The sequence below is a fragment of the Rhamphochromis sp. 'chilingali' genome (genome assembly GCF_963969265.1).
Source record: "Rhamphochromis sp. 'chilingali' genome assembly, chromosome: 16".
Lineage (NCBI taxonomy): Eukaryota > Metazoa > Chordata > Actinopteri > Cichliformes > Cichlidae > Rhamphochromis > Rhamphochromis sp. 'chilingali'.
In genome coordinates, this window is record NC_137943.1 from 11,531,523 (window position 1) to 11,557,796 (window position 26,274).

A 26,274-nucleotide genomic window follows, 5' to 3' on the forward strand; every position below is an offset into this window, starting at 1 on the left:
GGAGATGAGGAAAGTGAAAAACTCTGCAGGTCATTCAAGGGAAACAAAGAATATATATAGTGCTCAACACAAAACTGTTTGACCCGACGAGACCAAAGACGGCCAGTTTAACACAAGAAGTGATGAGGTGCGGCAGTATCGCCGCATCAAGTCTTATTCTTAACAATTTATAATGTCTCCAAATATGAAGAGGAAAGAAAGAAAGCAGTGAGAACTGATGTGTGGACTCACAGGCTGTAGAGGACAGAGGCCCAGCAGCACAATGTGCTCTAAGCGGTCCCTGAGGTTGGTTTGAACTTTGGCCAGTAGTGTGTGTGAGGGACAGGGAGCTGGAGAGACTCTGTCCAGGCCAACGTTAACCTGAAGGCTGTGCATTCCCCGGTGAGCTTTCTGGAAACATCAAGAAAACATAAACAGATGTTCTTATTGATCTTTTATCATATAAGGTCAACGTCTTTCAGCGCATAAAACTGACTACCTGGTACTTTATGCCTTGCTTCAGGCTCCTGCTGTCCCATCTTAATTCTGCATTTTGGAAAAATGAGTTCCCCTCATGTGCCATTGAGACACATCCTTTTACAGATGACACGGCCATCTGTGCACGTACACACACACACACACACACACACACACACACACACACACACACACACACACACACACACACACACACACACACACACACACACATTAAGTAAGTTGATGCTGCACAAACTTCCTGACTATTCTGCACACATGACTGGTGACTCATGAGAGGTTTGCGGAGTATTTACCAACCTGTTGGGCTGTAAACAGAGCGCATGCCTGCCCCCTGCTGGAGTTGGTTTGCCACTGTTTGTTCAGGCTGAGAGAAACGTTGACAGGGACCACACCGTCCCATGACAAATGGGCCTGTATACAGATACCCCCCCCCACACACACACACACACAAACATTATACCCCTATCATTGTTAGTTTTTATACATTTATTGGCATTTATTAGTACTTTAGGTAAAAATCTTTTATCTGTAGTCTGAAGGGGTAACTGCAATTCTGTCTATGTGTTTATCCATCATTTTATTGACCTCTGATTCTCTTCCACAGTTTGTTTTCTGTCCCGTCTTTCTCCCCTCACTCCTAACTGGTCGCAGCAGTTTGCTGCCCCTCCTTCACCCTGGTTCTACTGGAGGTTTTTGTTAAAAAGGAGTTTTTTCTTCCCACTGTTGCCAATTATTTGCTCATAGGGGGTTGTATGATGGGGGTTTCGCTCTATTATTGTGGGGTCTTTACCTTAAACTATAAAGCACCTTGAGGTGACTGTTTATGTTATTCAGCGCTATCTAAATAAAAATAAATTGAATTGAAATCAATATCGCAGACGAAATATAAGACAACTGTGTGAAGCTCCGGTTGTACCTGGTGGCTGCTGCGTCGGTCTCTGCGTGAGCTTTGCGTCAGTGTGTGCAGCGACAGGTGTCTGAGCGCAGAGGTGAATGGATGTTTCAGCTCCAGTTTGGTTGTATTTATGTCCTCCGAGCGACTCCACGAGCTCAGAACTCTGACCTTTAGACGACCCCATAATGCAGAAAAGAAATCCAGTTTATTAATGCCTGAATGATCTGTGTTTTACTGTCATAACCATATACATTTCATACACATTTCCATTTGGTTATGTTACAGTTTTAGAGTTTAAAGAGGAAGGAAAGCTAATAGCAGAGAGAAATCAACGTTGTTTTAATTTCGTTTTTCGCGTAATGACACAGCTTGTACAGTCTGACCTGCTCCAGTTGTCCATGCCTCATCCAGTCCAGCAAAACACTATCCAGTCCTGCATTTAGCGAACGCTCCAGCTTCACATCCAAATTAGTCAAACGGGGGATGCAGGTGATCTGAACTAACATCAGGGACGAGAGAAAGACTCAGCATCTTAAGTTAGCTTCATGATTTATCTTTTACTTTTTCCCCTTTAAGTTCTAACGTGGCCTTTGCAGATAAAACAACGAAGATCAAGCATTGCTGAAAAACTAAATGTTACCCCTGATTGTCTGGTTTCCCATCTCCAGTGCTGGTGGAGCAGAGTACAGACCAGACAAGCTGAACTCCTGGCTTCCCCACACAGCAGCTTGCTGAACTTGGTAGCTCCATTTCCGAGCCTCGTACACTGTCCTCACTGCAGCAGTCCTGGGGAGTGGCTTCAACTACACAACAAATCATATTTAGGATGTGGAACATTCATGTTCCACATGAGGGTTCATGTTGAGGGTGTGGACTGAAACAACATTCAGATTTTGACCCAGAAAGTCAATTTTTTCATTAGTTTTATTTTTTAATGGTTCCCAAAATCAGGCGAAATGCATCCACTGATAACGTAGAGGCCATTGCATTATTATTTTTATTATTATTGTCTATAAACAATAGGACGCAAATATATGATAACCCTCTAGCACAACCATCCATCACTGCCAGTGAAAAGTGTCTGTAACCAGTGACTTGATAAAACTCTTAAGTAAACTTGTGCACACACTGTATTCCTAGTGAAGAGGCATTTAAGCTCAGAAATACCTGTGGGTACGAGTTTTTGACCTCTAGAAGTTGCCTGTATCCGCTCTCTATCGCTGCCAGCTCTCCAACAGCCCACAGCTTCCTCCTGCCTGACATCACCTCCACCAATCCCACCACAGTGGACTGAGAGTGGTTCAACTGGAGGCGGAAAGAGAGAAGAAGGATAGCCAAACAAAAGCAGTGCATTTGTAATTTGACAGAGGATTTGGACAGTGATGCACAGATTGTGTTTTGCAGAGTGTGTGTCTATTTGAGCTCCAGTTAAATGCAAAAGGAGCTCCTCTGAGAACTGAAAAACTCGCCTGCGTTCGGACATTGATCTGAGAAGGCAGGTAGACCAGCATTGTGGGGATATTCTGGACCACCTTCACCATCAGGTCCTTGCTAAACAAAAGGACATCTATCACTTTCAGTGTGTGCACAATGTGCACAAAGACAACTTACAATATTTTTTTTTAATTAGTGAGTGACTGATGTGTATTAACAGTACCTATGAGGGACATGGTGTCCCTGGACAATGAGTGCAAGTGAGGTGCTGAGTTCAGGGTTTACAGCCATGGAGCACCTCAGCTGTGACTCAGTAAGTCTTCCCCAGGCCTCCACCTGCAACAACATTCAGCGATAACAATATGAGAGTAGACTGCGAGCACAGAAGAACGAAGATGTTGGGATTAAAGGTGCGTGCTGACCTTACCTGAAAAGCAGGAGTGGCTTGTCCCTGTACTGTCTGTTTCAGTGTGATTCTGGCCTCCTTAGTTCCTCCATGTGCGCCCCAACCACCAACATCCCCCACCGCTCTGACCCTCCAATCCTGGCTTCGAATGTCTAATAAGGCGCTCCTCAGAGGACCTGCGGAGGATATCAGAGCATCACTGCCTCAGGGTTGAGTCCTCACACCTTCATGAGAATAACATTTAGCCAAAGCATCTTTTTGCTCCTGCAGGAGAGGAGGTACGGCCATAAAACAATTTATGAAGTAAAAGATTGACATCTGCTGGTCACTGTGCAGTATTGCACTTCATGGATAGGATTTAAGACAAAAGCGGTCAGCAGCCAAACGGGGAAAATACGAAGCAAGAAGTGCATGAAATTATGAAACTGGGATGAAGATTAAAATAAAATAGATGACTAAAGTAAAAGAACAACGTTAAACCCGACTTTTTGTCTGACCTTTGAACTGAGCAGTGAGGACGGCGTCCAGATGGCATTGAGTTCTTGTTTGATTGAAAGCTGGAGGAGAGTAGGAGAGGAGAACAGACAAATGTCCATTGGTGCCACTGAAATTCAAGCCAGATGTGAGCAGCTTGTGTCCCTCCACAGTGAGCTGAGCCCTGGACCGATGCTGAGAGAAGGTTCCTTGGATGGAGCAAAGACCCTAGCAGAGAAGAAAGTAAAAGAAGAAAGCAACTTGTTTTTGTCATTCATCTCATGAATTAATAGGATGTTCTGATTCTGGTTAACATTGTGTCTGTATGTAGAACCATTAGGTAGGTACCTCTATATTAGATGGCAGGCCTCTGTCGTGTAGCCATGACCAGCTGTGCCACATGGTTCCTCTTATTTCTTTGGTCATGGGAACATTTTTCATCTTAAGCCTCAGTCCTGCCAGCTGACCACCAAACTGGGACTGTAAGCTCATGCCTTTCCCCTCAGCAGAACCAAACTCCACCTGGACACAGTCACCATCCAGGGTTTAGTGCACGCTCATCTCGGTTAAATCAGGTGCCGTGATATACGGTCATGTATCCTTTTTAGTCTCCTACCTGGATGCTGTTGTTGACGGAGACTCCCAGCTTCTTCAGACAATTCACTGTGTGTCTAAAATGACTGTTTACTCTCACTGTGTCAGACGTCTTTGCCACAGACACAGCATGACTTACCTGCAGAGAATTCAGAATGTGAACAGCAACACTTTTTATAAAAATTCAAAGAAATACCACATTTTAATTCATCATTTGTCTTCCACTAACACCTGAGCACCACACACAGATAAACATCTGAGCTCTCTGATTTTCTTTAATCTGTTGTTTTTGTCTCCATATATATGTTTTATATTATTTATGTTTCGAGTAAAGGTATATTAATCTATATGTTGGGTCTTTGGCAGCTTTGAGCCACTATGGCTGTCCTTGATTTCACCTGAATAACAGTTTTTGTGCGTTCATTCTGGACTCACCATTTGATTTCCTGCACTGCTGTTGAATGTGTAAAAGTGTGAACCATTCCTGTGACTCCCAGAATTCATTGTCACTGCAGCGTTTAGCGGGAGACCCAGCTTCTTCAACAGGGGCACAGAGTGGTTTAGATTAAGAGTCGCTTCATTTTCGTCCTTCAACATAAGAAAAAGTAATTAGACATCTTTATGTCCCATGAACTTTCTGAGACTTCCTGAATTTCTATGACATATTCCCACACCTTGGTTTTATTGATCAACACTAAAGTTTGCAACCTGGCGTTGTCGATCGCCATTGAGAGCTGGGATTCAGCAGATGTTGAGGACACAACCAGGGACCCAGAGGCCTGCATCCTGTCTGGACTGCCTAACTCCTATAAAAAACAAACAGGAAGTAATTAAAGATCTGATGAGTAATACTTTTCTATGTGCATCATTAAGTATGTACCTGAATCATTGTACAGTTGTTGTGATACATCAGCGACCCCTGCAGGCCCAGCTGGGACATCACAGCTCCACTGGCTGTGACGGCACACTCCTCCATCTGAACGAGGGCTTCGGCGTCAAATCGTAGTTTTCCTGACCTGGTGCTTAGTCTCAGTCTGCTGTTTCTAGGCACATCTCTGAGAGCAGGAAGGTCATGGCTGAGTTCACCATCCACACTGAGCTCTGGCCAGGCCCTTGCATTAAGCCTCAGAAAACCCCTTCTGCCCTCCATATCAGTGCCCAGCATGAGTGTCCAGATACCCCGAGGATCCTGCTGTACTGACCCATTTATATTAGCCTTTAATGAATAAAAAATCATTGTGAGCAACAGTCAAACTCCTTTTTTCTCTAATATGTCTTTGACTGTATTGATAGAAAAATCAAAAACAAGCAATTCATGCAGCTTTCAAAATCCAAAAATGATTTATTAATCATTCAAAAGATCCAACCTGTAACAGAGGGCACATAGACTCCAGAGCCAGTAGCCACTCTGTTCGTCCTCTGGTTTCCACAACTTGAGTGGCTCTAATGTGACACGTCCCAACTTTGATGAAGAGACTTCCAGGCTGTTCAGGGCCTTCAGGAGCACTAGCATCCATAGAAATGATCTGTGGTAGACCCTGACCACTCAACCAGAGAAAGGAGTGAGTAAGGGCCCCAGAGAGGTTTGGACTCCTGCAGGACTGGCTCATGTCTAGAGAGAGGTTCTGATTATCCGCCTTCACAGAGGCGGACAGAGTCAGCTGGCAAGGAATAACCTTGAGGAAGCCCCGCAGAGCCAGGGACACAGGGAGTTTCATTCCCTAAGGCACAAACACAGGTGGAGCATAATCATTACTTCTGAGAGACGAATACCCTTCAAAATGTTTTTATAGCTTTACAAGCTTGTAGCTGTATCAGTGGAGTTGTTCTGCTCTGCTGCTATGACAAGCTCGCGTTTGATCTTCTAATGGGCTGGAAACTGTATTTCAATGGAGACTACATTAACATAAACATGAGTGAGTTACAGAGGAAATTCCAGTTCTTCTAACTGTGATGAAAGAAACATGTATGTATGTATCACCACAAGGTGACAGCGAGATTCAACAACTTCAACATATTGGTTTAGGTTTCCACGAGCTGTATTAAACACAACTGACAGATTTACTCACCTGCAGAGGACAGAAGCTGCTCACATTAACAGTGTAAGAAGTCTGCTCAGTCTCTGTCTGTGAAGCCTTGACTTTCCCTACGTTACCCCTAAAGAAACAACGTCCGACCTCCAGGCCGACCTCCACACCAGGCAGAAGGGCAGTTGAGACGTTTAGGTATAGCTCTCCGTGGGTAGGAAATTGCAGCTTCTTTATTGGCTCAATTGAGTGCTGTACAGATGCCCGGAGACTAAGCTGAGGATCACAAGTTAGAGACAGGTTTAGACTGCCTTTCTGTGCTCCTTCAGCCTGCAGGACAGTGCTGAGATCTGTGGAACAGCCAGACTGAGTGATGGAGACGTTGAATGAGGTCTGTGGAGGCAGGAGAGCCTACAGAGGAGGGAATAAAAGATTACATTTATAGAAATCCTTCAGTTCAAATATTTAATAACAAAAAAATGTGAATTATACAAGGAGGTGTATGCAAAGTCCTAAAATCTCAGTCCAACAATGTAGCCTAAATATATTCAAATGGACACAGAACTGAGAAGAGCAAATACTTTGCTGCATCAAAGTTTTGATTAGGTGGTTTAATATTTCAGCTAAAAGGCAGATATCTGCTGGATTTCATTAGCCCAGTGTAAGTACAGCAAGCCTCTCAGAGTTTAATTGAAGGGTGGACGTCATATCTAGAGGATTAGACCACGGGTGTCAAACATAAGACGGAGGGGCCAGAATCGGCCTGGCAAATACTCCAATCCCGCCACACTGGACAGCTTTGGAAAATGTGAAGGAAGGCAGATATTCAGACTTTTAACTGTGTTTTTATAAGTTTTACATCCGTATCATTGCTGATAAGGCCTTCCCAGTGGCTATTCATGACACACCAAATGTAATTAAGTAATGATTACAAAATTAAATGACAGAAAAGTCTTTTTTTAAATTTACTATATTCTATAGGAATTTCAGTTTTTTTAAATGGATACACAGGATATACTGCTCTATGATTGTACCCATGGATACACCTTTTCTCTAATTTTACATTTTATTTTTCAGTTGATGGTAGCATTAGAGGAAAGGTTAAATTGATCAAATCAAAAATAGATCCCAAGAGGACTATAAATATCTGCAACATATTTTATGGGGGTAGATTTAACTTTCACAGCTAAAGCTTTATGTTGCCCTGTGAGTGACCAGTCCTTAGAAAGTTACCATTCATTGAAGCCACTGAGCTTTTTTATTCATTGTTGGTGTTTTCAATGCAGCTCACACTGCAGTGGAAAACAAAGAGTCATCTCCAAAGTGAAGATGTTTCTTTTGCTTTCCTTCAGGTGGGAAACAAGTTTCCTTCAACTGCTCCTTGTTTCCTCTCTAACCTTTAGTAAGACACATCGCTCTCGGGCAAAAAGCATCCACCCTCTCCTCCTGCTCGTTCCCCCTCTGTGTTGACTGGTCAGGAGAAGCATGGAGCACACGTCACTTTCCACCTCAAACTGGGCTTGCCTTGCTGAGGTCGCCATGCTAACAGTGAGCTCCTGTGGTACACGAGCAGTAGCTAGCAGGTTTTGCTGAAGTACAGCTCTGAAAGAGGTGAAGGGCTCCCAGGCAGCAGTGATCCTCATCTGTGCAGAGCGGGTGTTGACAGAGATTCGAGCGCTTCCAGCAAGGGAGGTATCAAGAAGCTCACCTGAGCCATGACAGTCCAATCTGTTTGGGATGATTGTTCCAAGGTAGGCCCATTGGTGCTGGAGTCTCCAACCCAGCTCAGCTTTATGGTTCTTTAGGGATACAGACAAGAGGCCTTGGAGGAAGTCATGCTGGTTTTGAAGGCTCAGAGATCCTCTGAGTCCATCTTTTCCTCCCTGTGCATGCACAGTTAAAGAGGCTTTATGCGATCTACCCCCCTCTATGCTTTTAACCTGCCTCCAGACCAGCCGCCCCACCCCCGTGCATCGAAGGGACACGACTAGACTGGATCTCAGAGAGTCCCATACTACACGAACATCTCCCAAGATGTGGCACCACCTTTCTAGGCTCATCCGTCCTGTCACTCTAGCCTTTTGAGTAGCACTGTGGGTTCCATACTCAAGAAGCCCGTGCCAGCAATACTGCCCAGGTCTCTCCAACCTCAGTCCCACATTCAAATCTGCTCTCCACAGACTGACCACTATCCCCATCCCCAGGACCCACCTCTCAGGGCCAGGCCGGAGGAGGAACCTAACACCAGATGTGGTGGGAACCCCCAAATATGTAAGTAAGAGCACAGAAGAATGAGTGAGGTTAGCTCTGAGCTCCTTTCGGCCACTGGAACTGTAACAGGCTTTAGCATGAGCACTAAGCCTTAAGTGAGCAAGCGAGAGGCCATAGCAGAGCCTGTTGTGTGGTCTATAGGAGCGAAAGGCTCGTACCTCCACCGGGCTGTCTGCCACATTTCCATAGCAGTGAGCGGAGAGCCTGTCTGTGGTGACGTCCCCTGTGCAGTTCATCTGTGAAAACAAAACCCCCGTTGGCAAAGTTTGTTTTTTGTTTCAAGGAGGAGATGGAAGAGGAATCACTGAACTTTAGACCAGCCACATAAAAATATTGCAGTGCCATAACATAATAATCTGAGCCCTTGTTATGGAACACATATGTTTAGTGTTGAACAGCATTTCTGTGTTTTTTAAGACACTAATGATCACTGAGTGCTCTTAGTTGTAACAGAATAAACTTTTGCCTTGTATACAACAATATTTGCCATTTGATTAAAAAAAAAATCACTCTTTGTTTTTGAGAGTGAGGCTAGAAAATCCTTCAATCTTTCATCCTTCCACACATAAAGATACATCTAGCATCTGCGCAGCTCAGCACAAGGGCTACAGACAGCCAGTCTGGCTCTTTCCTGTGGAAACAAAAACTGTCTGCTGGCACGTCAAAGATTTGTTTTACTGTACCTTTTTTCATTCATGGAACAAATAAGAACTAATGGGTTCAAAAGCTTCTGGAGAAGTGCTGTTGTCACACAGCGAGCGGAGGTGCAGCGTTTAGCGGGAGATTTGCATGTCGGGTTAATCGGTGAGTCTAAACTTGGCTTAGCTGTGACTGTCTCTCTCTTTATAGTAACCTGTAATGGCCCGGTGACCCATCAGGCATGTGCTCCACCCCAACACCTTCATTACTCTAACACGGACAAGCTGTTAAGAAAATGGACAGATAGCTGGTCCTGTTTATCTTAGGGAACTAACAATGTAAGTGAAGATCACAGATCCATATCTGTGTCCTTTTTGCATTTATCCATTTTGAGATTAATTTAAATGATTGTATCTGTAATCTTTCTCTGAATATAGATTCATAGATCATCGACCTTTTGGATGCTCACATATTTAAAGATCATGGGTAGGTACAAAGAAGTAATCACAGTTTTCCTTTTACAGTGATAGCCCGATTCTGTGAGTGTACATGTGTAAACGGTGTTAAATAAATATACCTGTAAGGAAGTGGGTACGAGTCCTTGGAGCAGCATCATCTGTTGCCATAGAGACACTACCAAAATAGGTGTTGTATTTATTGATCCAACTTTTAAAAGGATGTCAGCAACTCTCACATCTTCCATGTAAAGGACCAAGCCTGTGTCCAGTCCTTCTGTTTCTGACTAAGAGAGAGAAAAATAAATATAAGAATAAAGGAAAGCAGCCTACAGCTATACACCGTATATCCTGAGAAAGAGAACTTATTAATGCAATTGCTTCCCGACTACTTTATGCTCTTGGCAAGAATTAAAAAATAAAGGACAGTCCTGCACCTGGTAATGCGCTTTAGCCTCAAAGGAGGGTGTCAGGCCTCTTTTAAGCAGGGCTTCGACTTGGTGCTGCAGCCTAGAGGAGAATACCCACTGGGGGTTGGTGTGGTCTGTCCTGCCTCCATGAAACTCCGCTCTAAGACGTTCAAGTCCAACCTGCAGCTCTCCCAGGACTGATAATCCATCACCTTCCTGGGCCCATTTAGCCTCAAGACTACTGTTAGGAGGTACACCTGTACTCAGAAGACAAGGGAAACTCACAGACAGGGACATATATACATGTGTAGAAAGTGCTGCGTATGTATTCTTTGGCTATTGCAATGATCACCTGTGGCTCTCAGCACATGGAAAGAGTGAGAAAGTCGTGTGTAGACCTCTCCTGTGCCTTGATTCCCCTGCTGATGGCTTGCATTCACACACAAATGCTCCTCCCCGGACCAAACACACAGCCAGTCGTGGGTCCTGTGGGACCTCTTTTCCATCATCCCTTCTTCATCGTCTCCTTCCAAAGCTGCTCCGGGATCTCGCTGGTGTCGCAGCTCCACGCTGTACACTGTCTCCATCAATCTAACTCTCAGCTGTCCTGCAACAACACGCATACATTACACGTCATTTGTGACGCTTTACAGGCAAAGGCAAGTTTAAAGTAAAGGACACAAGTTATGGTCTACCTTCGATTAAACTGTCAGACTGCCCCAATGCTCCATCCAACCCGAGGACTGGAGGCAAGAAATCTAGGCTGGTCACCGTGTGCCTCAAGTCCCCTGTCACAGCCATCTGGATCCCCTGTGAGTGTTTTAAAGACCCCTTGAGCTGGGCCAGCAGAGCCTGCATTCCCTGTGTGAAGGAGCCACGTAGAAAGACACTGGAGGAGACAGGAGGAAGATGATCATGGAAAAGAGGTCAAAGGTCCATAAGAGAAAGCAGGTTTTTTTAGAGTTAGTTACTGTGTGACTGAGGACTAGACTAAAGGCTTTTTTAAAATAACATAACAGACAAACCTGTCTGAGGACACGTTCCCTGCTATGTTTACATGTAGATCCGTGGCTGTAGGTAGCAGGCTCTGGGATAAGTTCAGCCTCAGCCCTACAGCTCTGTCTCCCGTCTGCATGTAGTGGGACATGTCCGCATTCAGCTTCAGCTTGTCCTTCCCGTCAGCCCTCACATGCACCGAGCTGCTCCCTTTGCCAGTCACCATGGACATGTCTGCAGACGCCTTCATATTGACAGGTCAAACAGTACATCGACTGAACTAATACCCCAAAATGAAAATGTTTCACATAACCTGAATTTTTTGCAAGATCTTAACATGTGTATTTTTAGAACGCTAAAGGAAAAATAATGCAAATCAGCCCACCTCCAATGTTTTGGGAATCTTTGATTTGAAGGGATGACGAAGAGATGAATACAGACCAACTCTGCCTGATGTTCCATTCAGCTGCACAGAAAGCTGACAGGAATTTCAAAAACAAACACGAAAGCCTTAGAAACCAGAAATTAATTAAAAAATGTCGGCTCATCAAATGCACAAGGTGTTTGCTTTACTCACCTGGCACTCTTGCCGCTCTATTCTTAGTTTCCCTTTGGCCTGGTAATCAAAGTCATTGTTGCTTTTTGGGGTCCAAAGTACATCTCCCTCTATTAAAGCAGAGGAGGGGAGCTGCAGCTGTAAAAGCAATAACAGATTAACCGGTCATAACTTTGGCCTCGTTACTGTAAACCACACCGTTCACTGTCAGCAGCAGACGTACATCATTTACTGCACTGCTGACTGCGGTCACCATCCAGTGCATCATGCACATAAACGCGGCTCTTTAACCTAAACACTTTTCTGAGGATAGAGCGAAGCCCGCTTACCTGGAGCTGATGGAAAAAGTTGCCTTTAACTTTTATTGCTTGGTGAGTTGAATGCGTAGGGTTCAGCTGAAGCTGCCCTGAGAAAGTCAGTCTCTCCTTGCTTCCAACTCGTAACCTCCCTTGTATATTTCTCTGGTTCTGAAGAAGAGTGCACAAAACCGAAACAACATCTAATACGTCAATGTTGCCAGTATGTTCCACTATTATCCATCTACACTATTCTTGGCACAATTGCCAAACTTATATATTTCAGGCACTTGTGTTTCAAAAGATACTGGATAAAGTTAAAAAATACCAAATACAATCAGTTCAGTTCAGTTTATTCATACAGCGCCAAATCACAATAACAGTTACCTCAAGGTGTTTTATATTGTGAGGTAAACACTACAGTATTAGAAAGAAAACCCCAACAATAAGATGACTCCTTATGACCAAGCATATGGGGAGAGAGTGGGAAGGAAAAACTCCCTTTTAACAGTAAGAAACCTCAGGGAGGGGCAGCTGAGGGTGAGGGGGGAAAAAGAGTGCTGAGAGAGCGAGAACAACACATACATCATTGAAGAGACCCAGAGATTAATAGTAACTAATAATTAAACGTAAAGAGGGATTTAAAAACATAGTGAGTGAAAAAAGAAATGCTCAATAGTCTCAGACTGCAGCACAACAAATCAAGGATTCAGAGGCAGATCAAAAAGGAACCTTTTAAGCCTAATCTTAAAAGCAGAGACAGCGTCTGTGTCACGAATCCAAACTGAGAGCTGGCTCTATAGAAGAGGCGCCTAAAGGGGCTAGGATACTTTTAAAATATCCTATGAACAACAAGTCAGCCAACAGTCTGAGAACAAAGTGCTCTGTTGAGGTTACGTGGTACTATGAGGTCTTTAAGATGGGCCTGATTATTTGAGACCTTTTATGTGAGGAGAGGATTTTAAGCCAATTTCTGGATTTAAGAGGGAGCCAATGAAGAGAGGCTACTATGGGAGTAATATGCTCTCTTGTTCTCTTTCTAAAGTTATCTTAATCAAGTGTTTGCAAAAATTTCACATTGCCAGTTACAGTCACATGACAGAAAAATTTAAATGTCACATAATCTTTCACTCATCATTTCAGATCTTGATTTACCAATTATGCTAAAGTGTGGAGCGCTTGCAGTGATGGACCCATTGGAGTCACAGACAATGGGCCTTCTCTTGGGGTTCAGCTGATTACCCTCTATGTTAGATCTTGTTTTTTTCCTTTAAAGGTTGGCAGGTTACCTGGTTGCTGGTTACGGTCACACAGATTTCCGAGTCTGATGGAATAGCGTCGGCGCTGAAAGGGTGGATGAGTGCAGAACAAACCTACATATGAGATCACATTTAAAGATGAGGATCACTGTTTACAGCCCACTTCACTCTTTCAAATGCCCAGGTGAATTATTAGCTTACACAGCACTTACAAAAGGGCTCGGTGGTCGGTAGCCCAGGGTCAGGGTGTGGACGACCTCTCTGTTGTCACTGAAACCAGCTTTGGACTCTAGGACGTAGAGGCCATTGAGGAGGTCGACGGTGAAAGTCTCCCGGAGGAGGAGAGTTGGAGGAAAGGTCTGGAAGGGCTGTCTGTGCAAGAAGGAGACTATTAAAGTCAGCAATGTTCTTGCGGTCATTTCTCAAAATATCTGTAATCTGTAAGTTACGGCACAGACCTGAGCTGGAGCATGGCAGTTTTCTTATACATCCTTTTGTCGTTCTTCAGCTCCTCTACTACTCCCTCGAGCTCCACTTCAGTGGGTAGACTCTTTGGATTTGTGTAGGTCATCTTCAGAATCCCTTGCCTCTTTTTCAAATTCTTCATCACATCCAAATGAAAGGGCAGATTTGTTACTACAGCACAACCTTTAACCTTTTCAGGCCCTACGCTATCAAAATGTGCGATTTTGGCCTTTTAAATACAGTTGGTGGTTACGGGTTATCTCTCATGCTTGTTGTGATCTCAGACTTTTACAATCAACACAATATGATGGCTTCATTCTATAATTAAACACACATTTAACACGCCCAAACCACAAAAGCAGCCCAGCGTCTCCACCCACCTTATCAGCAGCGGTCAGGGCAGCAGCGAGGGTTACATTTTGCTTGCCATAGGTGGAGGCCATTTGCAGGGTGTGGCTGAATTTAGAGGCCTCCAGAGAAATGTCTCCTTGGAGGGGAGGAGTCCACAGCGAGCTCAAGGAGCACGAGGCCTTCACACTCCGCTTCCCCAGCAAACCCCAGCCCCACGCCTGAGGCAGGGCAGAGGAAGAGGCGTGTGTTTTTAAAGGTGGAGTTTTCATAAACACACAATATTTTTTTTTATCTTTATAATTACTTCACTCCAGTGTGGAAGTGATTTTATTTAAGCGTCGCCTTGAACACTTTTTTTAACCCACAAATTCAAAAATCTATTTTTATTTGATTAATAACTAAATGGTGATATTCAGGCAGAGCACTTTATTCTCTCCTTACTTGGATGTAGGTGATTGCTGACGTGTAGAGCTCCAATCGGGCCTCCTTCTCTCTCCCCCTGTCCTTGTAAAAACCCTCCAGGACCAGGTTACGGATGGTCAGCCACTTGCTGGCTGTCAGCTCAGAGGTCAGCTGCAGCGTTTGGCTCTGCAGCTGGTTTAACTTATGTGCAGTGTAAATGTACAGCCATGGTGTGTCCATATTAAACGATCCTAAACGATAATAAGAAAAATAAGTAATCCTGATAGTCAACTTCCTGCAAACTTTAAAAAATAATTTAGTATATCAAAGAAATATAACGTAGGAATATGAAAAGAGAAAGTGGACCTTAAGCATGCTGTAATGTAAGATGGCTGTGAGTTGTTTTTACCCTCCCATATCTTGTGCAGGGCATCTTTAGGAGGGTTTTTCCAGTGTAATCCAGCCACCAGTGGCATCAGATTGTTGTAATTGATTTTTAAATGAGTGCTTCTCTCAGAGCCTTGCTGTGTCAGGTGAGAGTGTAGCAGCTGAGTCCTGTAGTTCATGTTTTTCTCCGGTGCCTGGAGATTGAACTGGAATAAGATTAAGGAAAGGGAAGGTAGCCGTATTAATTCTGACCACAGAAAATATTAATCTGCTGCTTTGGAAGTCATCTGGGATAAAAAGCCTCCCCCGGGCTAACAGAGAGAACGGGAAGCTCTGAATTCAGGTCGGGTTACCTCCAGAGTGTAGTGGGTGTGATTCTCTGTGGACTGGTTTTTGAAAGACTGGCTCAGGAGAAGCGTGTGTTTGTTGTTTATCTCATCCCAGTGTTTGCCGTAGCTAATATCCAAAGATGATTTAACATGGCTCAAGCTTTCCTCATGCCTGAGGTGGATCTGAGAAGGACGCACAAACAACCGGAATGCTTTCAATCACCCGGAGATAACTTGCGCCGCCAGCTTATGCTGTTTGTAATACATGAAGCAGAGCGGCTTCAAATTAAATGTGTCTGCGGGTACCTTATGGTTAATAGGAGCGGTGCTGGTGCAGTAGAATTCATGATCGGCTCTCATGATGTATGTGAGGTTTGCATCCCTCTCGCTCCTCACTCTCTGAGATGTGTAGCACTCCTGATGGAGGTGGCGAGCATCAACTGCAGGGAAGCCCAAATAAAATAGGAAAGTGATGACCTGTCAGACATATTGTATTGATAAGAACTACTTCCTGCTTTTAAATAGCTCTATATAGCATTATTATCATTTTGACCTTGAGATCAATCTATTGAGCTTGATGGAGAGGTCAAAGGTCAAATGTGACATGACGTTTTAAATCTTTATATGGTATTTTCTTACTCTTGTAAGAATCATAGTTTGTAAGTTAGAAGCTTTTTGTCAATTTTTGACCAATAAGTCATTGAGTTGACGTCGAAGGCTTGGGTGGATGTTAGCCAAATTTGAATGGATTGTTAATATGACTCCACTCTGCACACCTACAAAGTTTGATCACAATTCATTCAAAACTGTTTGGGCTATTGTGTTTGCAGAAAAAACGTCAGGCACATGAACGCTACCAAACACATTACAAATCAATCTAAACAGTATAAAAACAAAGCTTTAAAAAGCGGCGTATCTGCGATATTTGTTAACTTTTGATGAAAGTAGATATTCCTGTTTTTAAAAGACTGTGTGTTTTGGGGTATAAACAGTTTGAAGTGTCCTGTACCATCTGCAAACGAAACCTCACCTCCCAAACCATACTTGAGCCTGAGCACAGAGCTCCACAGTGAGCCCCTCTGCTCCATCACCCCGAGCGTCTTGCTGCCGACTACACCAGGTAGGAGGAGCTCCGCCTCCACAGAGTACTGCTTGCTGCTGCCATCCCGCCTGCGTTCCAGGGCCACTAAAAGCACATATCACTTGCATGTTTTCTGCTGTCTACTGTCTATTGTAGCAGAGATTTTAGAGACAACTATAAAAGTACCCAACAGTGATGCAGGCTCTCTGAAGACATTTTTCACAGTGGCAGAAAAGCTTGTTTTGCCCCCCAGCCCACGAGTTATATTAGCAGAGAGGATCATGGGATGTCGATCGGGGGCCATCTTGGCTTCAAGGTGGTAGCGAGTCCTCTGCTCCGACAGGAAGGTCTGGGTGTCCATCAAACCCTGCAGTGGATGATATACATGTTTTTAGAACTGGGAAATTATTTAAGATAAAACTGATCGAATGTATTTTTGAAAACTTGAGAACAATATTTACCATGATGTAATGATGAACACCATCAATCATGAGCTCCAGCTTTGCTGACTTAGTGTTCCTCTCTTGCTCAAGTTGACCTGCAACAAAAACACAAAAAAAACAGGACAAAACACATTTTCATAAATGTATCCAAACACCGGGTGTGGTCTTAGCTTGTTCGTCTGGCCGACCATGTATATGGATGCTTTTCAGAGGATGAATGATCTTCAGCAGCAGTCTGCGAGGGCTGAAGGCCAGATCCAGAGACATGTCTCTTGGGATGGAGGACTGAGGAGTGGCTAGCAGGAGGTGGATGGAGGCCTCCCTGGGAAGCCAGGTCCCTCTCTGAAACACAAACCACTGTGAGACTAAATAACAAAATCAGCTTTATTCAGATAAAATAAACTCAGTGGAAGGGCTTCACATGCATATCTTAATGCTGTCTGGCACCTGATGATGTACTGAATAAGCAGCCTCAAGCAGATAGTAATGGAGGCCTCTGTCCAGCTTCAGCAGTCTGAAGGAGAGGTGCACTGGTCCAGAGGGGAGGAAAGCAACACCTGTGGCAAGGGATGGGTAAGAGGTGTTGGAGCACAGCTGCCAACCCACCATCTTGGACCCTGCAGGGAACCAGACATGTACTTATAATACTATAACTATTACTTACTAAATATTATAACGTACAATAATCAGAGAAAGGCAGTTAATGAACTGAATCAGACAACTTTAGATTAATTTTATAAACATATAATATATGATTGTGATTTTGTGAACAAAGGAGAGTGAAGTGCACTTCCTTAATTAAACTACACACACACGCACAAACACACACACACACACGTATAAAAGTGCACCGCTTTTGTAGAACTCACAGGTTTTCGGTGTGCAGGTGGTCTTCTGTACTCGACTCTTTGGCCCCTTTATCTCCTCTCTGTGGTCTCCGCTGAGCTGAAACACTCTCGAGCTAAGAACAAAAAAAAGATCATCACTCATTCTCAATCCCGTCTTTAAATTTTAACAAAGCAACTATAACAAATTTTTAGTTGTATTTCATGTTTTTTAAATAATTTTTACGGTAATGCCATTAATCAGCTGGAATCCTGAGTCCATCCTGTAATTCTGACAGATTTTACAGTGCATCATACACACGATACACTTCAACCCTCTCTAAACTGTCTCCTAATGCTTAACAAGGATTTTGATTAAGTAAATACACACAAAAACACACACGTTCATTAAAACAGGGGATTTATTAGGGGAAATTTTTTAATGTGTACCTGAGAGAGAAGATGTCCATTAAGTCCTCGGGTGTATTAAGCGTGACCCTGAAATCTTGCCCCTCCTGCAGCTGGATGCTGCCGTCCAGATTCGTGGAGCTCCTCAGCTCAGCCACCCACTCCACCGCAGCCTGACCCAGAGCTCCGTCAACCCCCATCCTGGCCGCGAGACTCACATAGGCACTGAGAACAAACAGACAAGTTTCACCTGACACACTAAAAAACAAACAACCAAAAAAAACAGACCGTGAAGAAAGATGAGCCCATGTGACATTTGGTAACGTTTAAGTACTTGGGTTTGATGTATCCATTCAGGGAGAAATGGGAATAATCCCTGTAATTGACTCTGCCTTTCAGATGCAGTGAAAGAAGAGAGGTCATGTTGACGCCCAGTTTGATGGGTAAACCAGACAGAGATGGCAAAGCCAGCTCCTCTGTCATCAACATGGATCTGTGGTTCAGCTGCACCTCGTGACCCTGAAGGTTAGAGTGGAAGAGACAATCAGGGCGATAACGGGAGGTAAAGAGTCGGCGATAACAGACTGTAATAACACATGACAACAGGGGTCCCACCTTGAGCAGTCTGACAGCCAGTCCAGCCATGCTCAGCGACACCTGGTTGATTTGATTGTAGAGATCTTCACATGTGAACATGCTGAGCTCATTCCCAAACACCTTCACACCGACCCAGCAGTTGGGCATGTTCGCATCCATTTTCTTTCTTCCAGACAACTGCAAAAACACCCCAAAACTCCATAAAGTAACAAAGATATGAGCTACTGACTCACCGGCAGTGAATGTGATTACTTTCTCATACTACAATTTTTATATTCATATTTTGTATTCATCCATCCATCCATCATCAATCCATCCATCCATCCATCCATCCATCCATCCATCCATCCATCCATCCATCCATCCGTCATCAATCCATCCATCCATCTGTCATCAATCCATCCATCCATCCATCCATCCATCCATCCATCCATCCATTTATCCATCCATCCATCCATCCATCCATCCATCCATCCATCCATCCATCCATCATCAATCCATCCATCCATCCATCCATCCATCCATCCATCCGTCATCAATCCATCCATCCATCCATCCATCCATCCATCCATCATCCATCATCAATCCATCCATCCATCCATCCATCCATTCATCCATCATCAATCCATCCATCATCCATCCATCCATCATCCATCATCAATCCATCCATCCATCCATCCATTCATCCATCCATCCATCCATCCATCCATCCATCCATCATCAATCCATCCATCCATCCATCCATCCATCCATCCATCCATCCATCATCCATCATCAATCCATCCATCCATCCATTCATCCATCCATCCATCCATCCATCCATCCATCCATCATCAATCCATCCATCCATCCATCCATCCATCCATCCATCCATCATCCATCATCAATCCATCCATCCATCCATTCATCCATCCATCCATCCATCCATCCATCCATCCATCATCAATCCATCCATCCATCCATCCATCCATCCATCCATCCATCCATCCATTCATCCATCCATCCATCCATCCATCCATCATCAATCCATCCATCCATCCATCATCCATCCATCCATCCATTTATCCATCCATCATCCATCCATCCATCCATCCATCCATCCATCCATCCATCCATCCAGCATTTTGTTTTGTTTTTTTATTTACTGAATACACCTTATTTCATTTAAAATTACCACTTCATTATTTCCACTTTTTCTGGAGACTACAGAATGATTGATAGCTTTTACATTGGACTCTATATTTAAGTTTAGCACAAAAACTACGGACATCTGCGTTTGGCTGATTATTTCTTTGTTGTACTAATGCTAAATCTCATACTGTTGGAGAGCCTGTTTATTTCCCCTTAACTAGTGCCACATTTGGAACAAAGAGCTCCGTGCCATAGGGCAACCTCAAGCTGTCTGGGTTTAGAGACAGACAGCTCTCTTTCAATCCAGTAAGTGCAGCGTTTGGGACTGAACTTTATCCTGCAAGATGACAAAGCTTCCCATCACAGAGCTGGTTTATCAGAGACTACCTGCAGAATTTTGGAGTGGAGAGGATGGAATGGCCTGTCTGCAGTCCTGAGCTCAACATCAACACTTATGGGATACAGCACTTGGATGTGGTGTATCTGTATCTGTGACATGTACTGGCTGCCCTGTGACAAATGCTGATGGATGCCATACGCCACACGCTGCTGAGGCCCGTGTTTGTTAAATGAATAAATTGTTAAATTGCTAGTATATCTTGTTTCTTCATACTTCAATCATCCAACACTATAAACAAGAGCCAGTAGCAGAATAAGCTGTTTACATACTCGACTCTGTTGCTCAACCCATAATTGTAAGTTTTCCTATGAATGTGGCGCCATTTAAGGCCAGATAAACAGGCTTTCCAATGATATAAGATTTATTGCTAAGAAGCATCAGTACAACAAAGAAATAATCGACCAAACACAAATTTCCTTGTTTTTAGTGCTAAGTTTTATGTTTTAGTTGGACCAACCAACAACGTTTCAAGTGCAAACACACAGACTGAAAGCTGGAAAGAGGTACGGGGAGTATGAAGAGTGTCCTGTAGACCTGCCACTGATTAAGGGTCAGGGGATGAGTTTGACAGTTGATTGGTCTGCTTTTATAAACTGAGTATCTTTGGATTTCAGACAAAAATCTTCCTGAGCAAGCTCAGATCATACGTTATGACTTACACCTCTAAACTAACAGTTTGACCTCACCATTTCTCGGGCCTGGTTCAGGTAGCAGTCCGTGCTCGATAAACACGTCTCTTTTTCTCCTCTACACCCATCATCCGTCTTTCTCCCTGTGCTCCTGGCCTCGTGCTTTCCACTTTGAGCTGTGTTTTCTCTCTCTGTCTGCTGCTGCCCAAAGATGCTCTTTAAAAATGGTTCAGCATTTTCAACATGAAGATCCACCTAAAGTCAGGGAACAAAATATAGTCGTTCGAAATATCACTTTTCAAGACCGTAAAGTGTAAAAGATAAGATGTGCATTAAACTCACCTCTAGAAGGTTGTGGGCTCTGCCATGAAAATACACGGTCAAGTTGGCAGAAGCAGATCTTGGTAGAAATGATTTTGGGGAGAAAATTAAAGATGTTTCCACATTCTTGATTCCGACGGCTAAAACAAATACAAAAGAAGAAAATAAAGTAATATAAGAAGACATATATTTGTGCACCTTTAAATGCATTATCACCCTCCTGGTATAGTGACACTGCTCAGCACCTCATTTTATTTGCTTCCAAATCTGAAGTGTATCGTGCAGATATATGAAAATGAGTTACAGTTTTAAAATTGAAATACCTGATGAGACAGTATAGTCTGAATAGGAGGAATATTTTAAAAACTCGGCTTCAAAATCTCTGCTGATAATGTCGTCGGGCAGCGACTCAATGAGGGCTTGCTTTGCGGGGTCCTCGCTCCTCAGGACATTAGTCAGGTGACTCCACACGAATGAGCCCACTAGAGAAATAGAATAAGGGAAGAGCTCAAGACATGCCAGGTCACAGACAAGCCGAGTAAAAGTCTGAAACATTATTGCATTCCCTTACATTCCTTAACAAATCCTAGCAAATAAACATAAATCAAACATGCGCCTCTAAGATACACAGAAAGGAATTCAATCTGTGCCATCACTCAAGAGTTTGGGGTTATATCTAAATGACTTTGTTTTGTTTTTTGACAGAATGTTCAAAAAATTATTTTTTATATGTAACAGTTTCTTCACAGAACTGTGAAAACTGTCTCTAAGAGAAGTTGTGACCCTCGCCACTTGTCCAGCTCAGCAGGAAGATAAGTGCATCGGAGTCTCTGGTTTCAGAAACAAATGCTTCACAGTTCTTTAACCTGCATCTTCATTTAATGGTCAGACCCAGACTTTACTGCTTCGGGATGGGAGTAGATCACACTGCTGAAAACTTCATTCTTTGGTTCCCACATGAAACAGCTTTTTTCAAGAATACAGTATTAATGTGATATATGGAAATTGATAAATATGATCTAATATTTATATTCAGAGAATATCTAAGAAATATTCTGAGATTTAGTGACCACCAAATATTCTGCTGTTTGTCCAGCACTTCACTATTTTCCTGTTTTCCACCATTAAACATTTCTGATAGCAGAAGCTGTTACGGCCATCTCTTCCACAAACCCCACCTTGACTGGAAGTCTCACTCCTCAGGGTCATCTTCACCACTTCAAACACATCCAGGTCAGAGCAACGCATGAGCTGCTGGTATGCGGCGATTCTGACCTCAGTATCCTCCTGGGAAGAGCTGTACAGCTGCAACAGCACAGACCTCTGAGGGAAGGAAATCTCTGTCAGTACTGACGTTCGGCTCCTATTCACCTCCTCACCTTGTCATCTCCACCTCAGCTCACAGGGAATTGATTATCGCCTCACTTAACCATACAGCTCATGAAGGCTTGTCTAAGAATATGGTGAGCATAAAGAACACCAAGGGTGGTTTCTTATGATCTTTTAGCACAATTTTATTCAACTGCTGGCTTAAATATTAACTCTGAATTAACTCACATCAGCTGAGCAGGGAAAGCGTCTGAAGGCATGGATTGCAGCAAGCCTAAGCTGCAGGGCTGCTGAGGAGCTCAGCATGCAACGGCTTAGCAGGGGAATGAAGGCAGAAGCAGACACACCAGTGTTTCCCACTGATTTTAAAGCATAAAGAACCTGGTGGGCAACATAATAAATGCAAATTGGGCATTGTTTATGTAAATCCTCTCACAATTCATTGTGCATTAAATGGAGAGTGAGATGAAGTTCTAGGTCACTGCATTATACCTCTTGCACCTGAGTGGGTTCTTCTCCTTCACAGCCCTCCTGAAGGGTTTTCTCAAGGATCTGCATAAAGGTCTGTACCTGAGAAAGCTCAGTGCAGGAGTTTTGAGACCTCCGGCACAACTGATAGACTAGAGATGATCCAGCCAACAGAGTCTTGGACCGCAGCTCTGGGAGCTCTGTTAAAGCCTAACACAAAGAGCAGACATCTGGGTAACTAACCTATTTCATGTGAGTTTTGATGAGAGACTTAGGTCATCATGAGTGTCATCAGAAGGTTCCTACATTGATGGAGGAGATGATCTTTGACGAAGGATGAGGGATGAGGGCTATTGTGGTAAGGAGAGAGAGAGCCTGCTCTTCTTCCACCTCTTTGTTCCTCATCAGGTCAGTCAGTAATATGATGCAGTTTTCAGATCCACATGCCGGCAGTGCATCCAACAGCGGCTGCCTGTCCAAACAATTAATCAACATCAGTATCAAACTGCTCATATATACCTGATTATTTTAACTTAAGCTATAACTAACTGGACATTTCACTGGGCACCAAAATATTTTAGGTCATCATTTTTATTATTCTTCCTCACAAAGTTCCAAATTTCACATTTCACAAATTAGGAGTGTGACAAAAAAAATCAATACAGCATAGTATTGTGATATTTTTTGTGGTGATATTGTATCAGTACAGGGACACTAAAGATCAATATTTTATCAAATAATTTGAAATACTCAGAGAATTCTATGAACAAGATGGCTTATTTCATGCAATGCCATCCTGAGATTATGTTAGTTAGTAAACTGTTCAGCCAAAAAAACAAAAACAAAGCATCCAGCACTGGGAACACTTAGCTTGACAAAGCTACCTCCTAATTCAGAGCAAGCTAATGCCTGAGTGCCCTGATTAAAATAGGGCAGCAACCTCATTGCATTTAAAATCGGTGGTTGCCTACTCAATGTGTTCCCTATTCCGGGGTGGTGAGTAAATGGTTGCCCAGAGCTTGTTGGTGTTGCACACTCAGAATCACTTTTTATTACAAAGCTATTGCACAGGTCGCCTGATAGGAGGCAACCTTTCTGCAAATAGTTGCAGTCGGACTTGGAGTTACTGCAATCACTCTCAGAGTGGTTGTCTGAGAGTGATTGTAATTGTTGTCTGATTTCTAAATGCAGACAGATTGTCAGCATGTTGCCATGAGTCTGAATGAGACTGTAAATGAGCACAGCTGGGTGCCAGGGGATTGTTTTCTGGTTATATTCCTGTGGAACAGGAAGGCCGTTAACCTTAAAGTACACAGATTGATATTAGACTGATTGTGTCTTATAGCAACAATTATGAAAGGTTTTAGTAACCATCTCATTTTGCAGTAAAAACAAACAAACTGAATTTGATCTCATTAGATATAAAACAGACATGGACACAGTTGACCTTTGAGGACATAATTTGCATAAAAAGGTGATAAATCACACATATGTTATTACAATACTCAGCATATCAGAAAATGACAAAAAATTGCAAAATTATTATATCTTGAGTAAAGTATTGTAATAATATTATATTGCCATGAAGTCATGCACTAAACCACACTGCACACTATCTGTTCTTGCCGCACCTTACTGGCAATTCCTTGCTAATTGCTTTCTGTTACTCTTGTGAGTAATAAATCATTAATCCACTGTGATAAGGCCAGATTTGATATGTTTAATAGACAAGGAGGTGACCCTGTCCTTGGGCCCGCTGGGTCATTTCAGTCACAGAATATTGTCTAATTAAGTTGGCTGTTATTTTAGCTTTACTCCAACTAGCAGTTAAGGGAAATATGTTTTATTAACTGACACGTGCAATAATCATGGTGGAGACAATCTGGACTCCCATGGGCTAGTGGTCTGCTGATCTAGTCTCTGAGAACAAAAGAACTCAGTCCACAAATGGACTGAAAAGAGGAACCATAAAGCTTTCAGTATCAAAAGTGTTGTTCCTGGCCTATAGATTCTGTATACTCATATGTTTACAGAATTTTTTACTGGCGGTAGATTGACAGGGAACTCAAGGAGCAACCAAAAGATACTCATTTATAAAACTTCTGGGATATACTGACCAGTCATTGCGGCACTTGAAAGAAGCTTCTTGCCAAAGTGTCTTGAGCTGAGAGATAGTCAGATCTTTCAGCTGGAACACCAGTTGAATAAACTCTTGTGATACCTTGGAGCAGAAAAACCAAACATATATAATATGGACTAAAGTTGCTGCTAACATATAGTGAATGTCAAGTATCAGCTTTTCAAAAGTGTTAAAGTAGAAAAATGAACCCTTATAGAACTGTGAACCAATCACTTGATCTTCACACTATAAGTTTATCATTTTAATGAGTCTGGGGCAGGGGTCAGCAACCTTTAACACCCAATGAGCCATTTGGACCCGGTTTCCACGCAAAGGAAAACACTGGGAGCCGCAAATACTTTTTGACATCTAAAATCAAGATAACACTGTATATATTGTTTTTTACCTTTATGCTTTGTGTGAACAACTATGGTTTGTTGCTTATGAAATCCATGAAGTGCGAAAGAGAAAATTACATTTTATTTATGTAATTAACACATTTTGAACTCTTAAAGAAATATAACAAAAGGAAAGACGCCCATCTGAACTAAAATGATCCATGTAGCAAACAAAAACTGTTGTGAGCCGCCACCCTTATATCACCTTTGGGCTTTTGGAGCCTTGACCTGGCTTTTAAAAAATAATTGGAAAAAAAGCACTATGCTGCTAAAAAAATTAAAAACAGATATTTGCAAAATTCTGCCTAAATATGTATTTTACCTGGTTAATGTGTGTGGCGGGGCGTGGTCTGCAGCGCCGCTGCAGGGGAGGCGGACGCACCTAAGCGGTACCCGCAATCACGCCTTGTCGCCTTAACGTCTGTACCATCTATGCTGTTGTGTTGGTATGTGTCGGGCTGTATGCGTACAGAAACCGTGTGTTAAAAGTGGTCAATAAAGAGACGCTGAAAAGCATGTTCATGGAGACATCGTCGGGTCTGCCGTGGTATGTTTACAGTGGGACTTCTGCTCCTGAACCTCTGTGCAAATCGGGGCTGTATGAAGTCACCTTCATCTTTACGCAGGACTGTAAACTGCCATCTGTGAGGCGTGAGCGGTGTTTGTTTTTAACATAGTTCACGGTGGAGAATAGCTGCTGACATAATGTTGATCCGAAGATCCATAATTGACCTACCTGGAGTGGAAAGTCTCGATAAATGCACGGCGTTTCGGCGGGTATACCGGCTTCCGCGAGTGTGACGCTTATTTTGAGCGATGAAAAAATAGAATAGAATAGAATATATTTTTATTTTTATATTTCAATATCACAAATATTCCAAACTAACATAAATAAAATGCACTTCAGCTAAATACTTCTAATTTATTTTCCCAAACCATGCGGAGCCGCACTTAAAGGACTAAAGAGCCGCATGCGGCTCCGGAGCCGCAGGTTGCCAAC

The 26,274-nt window shown here is 43.1% G+C and overlaps 1 protein-coding gene across 2 annotated transcripts in view; it reads right to left on the reverse strand.

The window, feature by feature from the left end:
* LOC308383691 (uncharacterized protein) overlaps positions 1-26,274 on the reverse strand; it is a 43,351-nt gene that overhangs the window by 14,308 nt on the left and 2,769 nt on the right. For both annotated transcript variants that reach the window (XM_080861756.1, XM_080861755.1), the window contains exons 9-60: positions 24,875-24,978; positions 23,064-23,229; positions 22,782-22,967; positions 22,518-22,670; positions 22,139-22,283; positions 21,284-21,442; positions 20,982-21,100; positions 20,697-20,894; positions 18,498-18,656; positions 18,217-18,401; positions 17,925-18,107; positions 17,520-17,611; positions 17,098-17,267; positions 16,839-16,992; positions 16,669-16,745; positions 16,394-16,574; positions 16,157-16,312; positions 15,433-15,566; positions 15,151-15,309; positions 14,820-15,003; positions 14,450-14,661; positions 14,038-14,226; positions 13,651-13,793; positions 13,405-13,564; positions 13,223-13,306; positions 11,967-12,104; positions 11,659-11,775; positions 11,467-11,559; positions 11,111-11,325; positions 10,781-10,974; positions 10,438-10,692; positions 10,113-10,342; positions 9,798-9,962; positions 8,740-8,817; positions 6,353-6,721; positions 5,651-6,004; positions 5,164-5,499; positions 4,958-5,089; positions 4,719-4,871; positions 4,306-4,422; positions 4,038-4,211; positions 3,713-3,917; positions 3,237-3,391; positions 3,033-3,145; positions 2,845-2,926; positions 2,543-2,680; positions 2,016-2,178; positions 1,759-1,874; positions 1,397-1,543; positions 778-891; positions 479-595; positions 232-390 (exon numbers count right to left, since the gene is read on the reverse strand). In XM_080861756.1, coding sequence (XP_080717882.1) covers positions 232-390; positions 479-595; positions 778-891; positions 1,397-1,543; positions 1,759-1,874; positions 2,016-2,178; positions 2,543-2,680; positions 2,845-2,926; positions 3,033-3,145; positions 3,237-3,391; positions 3,713-3,917; positions 4,038-4,211; positions 4,306-4,422; positions 4,719-4,871; positions 4,958-5,089; positions 5,164-5,499; positions 5,651-6,004; positions 6,353-6,721; positions 8,740-8,817; positions 9,798-9,962; positions 10,113-10,342; positions 10,438-10,692; positions 10,781-10,974; positions 11,111-11,325; positions 11,467-11,559; positions 11,659-11,775; positions 11,967-12,104; positions 13,223-13,306; positions 13,405-13,564; positions 13,651-13,793; positions 14,038-14,226; positions 14,450-14,661; positions 14,820-15,003; positions 15,151-15,309; positions 15,433-15,566; positions 16,157-16,312; positions 16,394-16,574; positions 16,669-16,745; positions 16,839-16,992; positions 17,098-17,267; positions 17,520-17,611; positions 17,925-18,107; positions 18,217-18,401; positions 18,498-18,656; positions 20,697-20,894; positions 20,982-21,100; positions 21,284-21,442; positions 22,139-22,283; positions 22,518-22,670; positions 22,782-22,967; positions 23,064-23,229; positions 24,875-24,978 — 8,481 coding nt within the window. The remainder of the gene's footprint in view (positions 1-231; positions 391-478; positions 596-777; positions 892-1,396; positions 1,544-1,758; positions 1,875-2,015; positions 2,179-2,542; positions 2,681-2,844; positions 2,927-3,032; positions 3,146-3,236; positions 3,392-3,712; positions 3,918-4,037; positions 4,212-4,305; positions 4,423-4,718; positions 4,872-4,957; positions 5,090-5,163; positions 5,500-5,650; positions 6,005-6,352; positions 6,722-8,739; positions 8,818-9,797; positions 9,963-10,112; positions 10,343-10,437; positions 10,693-10,780; positions 10,975-11,110; positions 11,326-11,466; positions 11,560-11,658; positions 11,776-11,966; positions 12,105-13,222; positions 13,307-13,404; positions 13,565-13,650; positions 13,794-14,037; positions 14,227-14,449; positions 14,662-14,819; positions 15,004-15,150; positions 15,310-15,432; positions 15,567-16,156; positions 16,313-16,393; positions 16,575-16,668; positions 16,746-16,838; positions 16,993-17,097; positions 17,268-17,519; positions 17,612-17,924; positions 18,108-18,216; positions 18,402-18,497; positions 18,657-20,696; positions 20,895-20,981; positions 21,101-21,283; positions 21,443-22,138; positions 22,284-22,517; positions 22,671-22,781; positions 22,968-23,063; positions 23,230-24,874; positions 24,979-26,274) is intronic.